The sequence below is a fragment of the Acanthisitta chloris genome, unplaced genomic scaffold (assembly GCF_000695815.1).
Source record: "Acanthisitta chloris isolate BGI_N310 unplaced genomic scaffold, ASM69581v1 scaffold18531, whole genome shotgun sequence".
In the NCBI taxonomy this organism is placed as follows: domain Eukaryota; kingdom Metazoa; phylum Chordata; class Aves; order Passeriformes; family Acanthisittidae; genus Acanthisitta; species Acanthisitta chloris.
The window spans coordinates 2,529-5,900 of record NW_008658109.1 but is presented as its reverse complement, the minus strand read 5'-3'; the positions used below and the strand labels follow the sequence as shown (position 1 = coordinate 5,900).

Sequence of the window (3,372 nt, the reverse complement as noted above, 5' to 3'; positions counted from 1 at the left end):
CCAGCCACTCTGTCCCCAGCACTGGCCCCTGGGGAACACCAGTAGTGAATATTATAAACTGTTGCCATTTTTTGGGTATATTTTAGATCATTTTTCATCTAACAGCCTTTGATATTCATCTCCGTGCTCCTACAGAGTAAAAATAGGTGTTGTGCCAGGTACAAGTGTGGGAGTTTGTGTACAAAGAGGCGACGCCATTATTGTCTTCGTGAATGTCTCGTGACTATCTATTATTATTTACAAAAGTGATTCTTCTACACACACCTATTATAAACACCCACTTATCATTGGTTCACTACTATTACTAGCCCACCTTATACACAACATAATTGGTTTTTAACATATCAATCATAAAATGCCCCAGTCATTCTTCTCCACCTCTAATCATCTTCAGCTCCTGCATCCCATGCCCAGGAGCTGCTTATCTTGCTGCCTTCTTCCTCGCATTCCAGCTGCACCAGTGTCCTTGAACAGCTTGGCTTGCAGCTTGCTCAGGCCCTGCTAGCAAGGCTGGATTGCTCACATGTCCGTTAGCGATCAGAAATTCTCCCACATACATGTGCTGTTTTGTGTACAATATGGGCATTTTTTCTCGGTGGCTTTAAGCTTTAATGGGACATTTCTTACCTGTAACACAGGAGCAACAGCAAGCTCAGCAAACAGAAAGGCTCAGGGGATGGCAGTGGCTCTGACATTCAGCACAGTGAGCTCTCCTTGTACCTCTCAGCTTGTAAGTTTTTGGACACAGCTCTGTCATTCCCACCTGACAGGATGCAGCTGTTTCAGATGTGAGTACCTGTTCTCTAGGTTCTTCCCATTCTGGTTTCTTCAAGGCTTCATTTTGCCATCAGTTGTTTTTTTCTACAAGTGTTGATGTTCAAATGTAATTTGGGGTGTTTGGGAGAACTGTTTGATCTTATCAGTGTAGGAGGAGTTCACCATCCTCATTAGGAGATTCTTCAACTTGGAAAAAGAGGATAATGGAAAGATAGAGGCTGTTTTTCTTTGGATACAGTTGGGAATATTTGGAGCTAGTTAGATTTAAATACTGACGACACTAATGGACTTGTGCATTAATAGCATAAAAAATAGAGTTAGGACAGATGTTCTGTGTGGACTAAACTAGGGATGATCCAAATAAGGAGTTTTTTCTTACCAAAGGATCCATTTATTTCAGGTACAAATGGGCATTTGTCCCAGAGGTGGACACTGAGGCATCTCCTGTGACCACCTCTCACCTGGTAGAAAACCACCAGGAATGCAGACCACACATTGTAAGGATCATGGACCTGCTGAGGATGAAATATGGGGTAAAGAAACAACACTTAATTCTTTACCAGTCTATTTTAAAATCCATTCATTTACTTTCCTAAACAAGTGACAAGATTTAAGTTATCCAAGAGATGTGTAGATAGTTGTTCCCTGTAAAGTGCTGAGGCACTGGCACAGTTTGCCCAGAGCAGCTGTGGCTGATTCATCCCTGGGAGTGTTTCAGGTCAGGTTAGATGGGGCTTGGAGCAGCCTGGGCTGGTGGGAGGTGTCCCTGCCCAGGGATGGGATTGGACTGGATGAGCTTTAAGGTCCTTCCAAACCATTCTGGGATTCTGTGATACACTTATAAAATTCATGAGGCTTTTAAAAATTATGTTCCTGCCTTCACATATGGATCATGGAGCTGTCAAACTGCTTCAAGGGAGCCAGGGACAGTTTCACAGAATCACAGAATGACTGAGGTTGGAAAAAACCTCCAAGAGCATCAAGTCCAACCTGTGACCCATCACCACCTTGTCAACTAGAGCAAAGCTCTGAGTGCTATGTCCAGTCATTCCTTGAACACCTCCAGGGATGGTGACTCCACCACCTCCCTGGGCAGTCCCATCCAAAGCCTGACCTGCCTTTCCATGGGGAAATTCCTCCTGATGGCCAACCTGAACCTTCCCTGGCACAGCTTGAGGTGTTTCCCTTGTCCAGTCCCTGTTCCCTGGGGGCACAGCCTGAGCCCACCTGGCTGCACCTCCTGCCAGGAGCTGCAGAGAGCAGTGAGTTTCCCCTGAGCCTCCTGTTCCCCAGGCTGAGCCCCCACAGCTCCCTCAGCCACTGCTCCCAGGACTGACTCTGCACACCCTTCCCCAGCTCCATCCCCTGCCTTGGATACCTCCAGCCCCTGCATGTCTCTTCTGCAGAGAGGGCCCAGAACTGGTCCCAGCACTCCTGAAGCCTCCCCAGTGTTCCCTTAAACCTACTCCCAACCTCCCAGTGCAAACACCTTACCTGAGGCAGGACTTTTACCACACCCAAAGCTGAGTTTGTTTCCTTGCAGGACCCAAAGCAGAGCGAGGGAACCCCCAGGAAGCACAAGTTACCCCTGCTGACCCTGCGCTCCGTGTCCAGCATCACCCAACTGATGCCTTTCTTCAAGACTCTCTGTTGGGCATTCACAGCCCATGGCAGTGAGTCCCAAAATTCCCATCCTTCTGCCTCTGTCTCCATGGACTATGTTGCCTGTAATGGCCTCAAGATCTTGAAACAGCTGGAAGACAGTGTTGAATGTGATTTCCTGGAGAACATGGAAGGTTAAGACACAGGTTGGACATTTGGCTTGTGGTGGATAAGCAGAAAAAAAAAAAAGGGAAAGATTTGCTGCAATTCCTTTTTTTTCCCCAGATTTCAGTTTGGAGTTGCTTCCTGCTGTTGTGGATTACTGTTCAGTAATGCAGTAGTTGGTGTGGAAAAGCAGGATTCATCCTGTGATGGGGAAAAAAGGTGCAGCTTAATGGGAATTTATCACAGTTACTGTATTCTTTTCCTTGTTATCCATGGGAAGGAGTAAAGACTTTTGTAAATAAGGGAGTATTTTTGACTTGGTGAGTGTAGCAACTATCCTGTACCAATTCCAGTGTTTGAAACTGCTTTTTTGGGACTGTTCTGAAGGCAAAGTTAAGGCAAAGCTAATATTGCATGAGCAGAGCACAATCAGGTAAGTCATTCCCTGGGGTCAAACCCCTTGAACTTGGCCTAAAACTGATCAAACTCCAAGCAAATCAGCTAAACTCCCAACAAAATGGATTTTAGAAGTCTCACCATAGTGCAAAGAGCTGCAGATTCATCGTGTTTCTCTCTCATCTCTGGACTGTAACATCCTTCAGGCTTAACAATCACTAAAGGAAAGGGAAATGTGCATAAGATCCTGTGCAGCAACACTTAGTGATGAGCATTACCAAGGGGGTTTTAAGTTTAATTAATTGGTTTAAACACTACCATTTTTTTTTTAATGACAAAGCTTTGTCCTTTCAGTGGCTGAAGTCACTTTGCAGCTTCTGAACTGCACCTGAAGGAAGGTAATGCTGGAAAAACACAAACTGCTGTATAGGA

At 45.5% G+C, this 3,372-nt stretch overlaps 1 protein-coding gene across 1 annotated transcript in view; it reads left to right on the top strand.

The window, feature by feature from the left end:
• Positions 1–2,578, top strand: part of DOPEY2 (dopey family member 2) — a 36,045-nt gene extending 33,467 nt beyond the window's left edge. Inside the window, 3 exon segments of the mRNA XM_009085002.1 lie at positions 639–788; positions 1,178–1,310; positions 2,321–2,578. Coding sequence (XP_009083250.1) covers positions 639–788; positions 1,178–1,310; positions 2,321–2,578 — 541 coding nt within the window.
• The last annotated feature ends 794 nt before the right edge of the window (positions 2,579–3,372 follow it).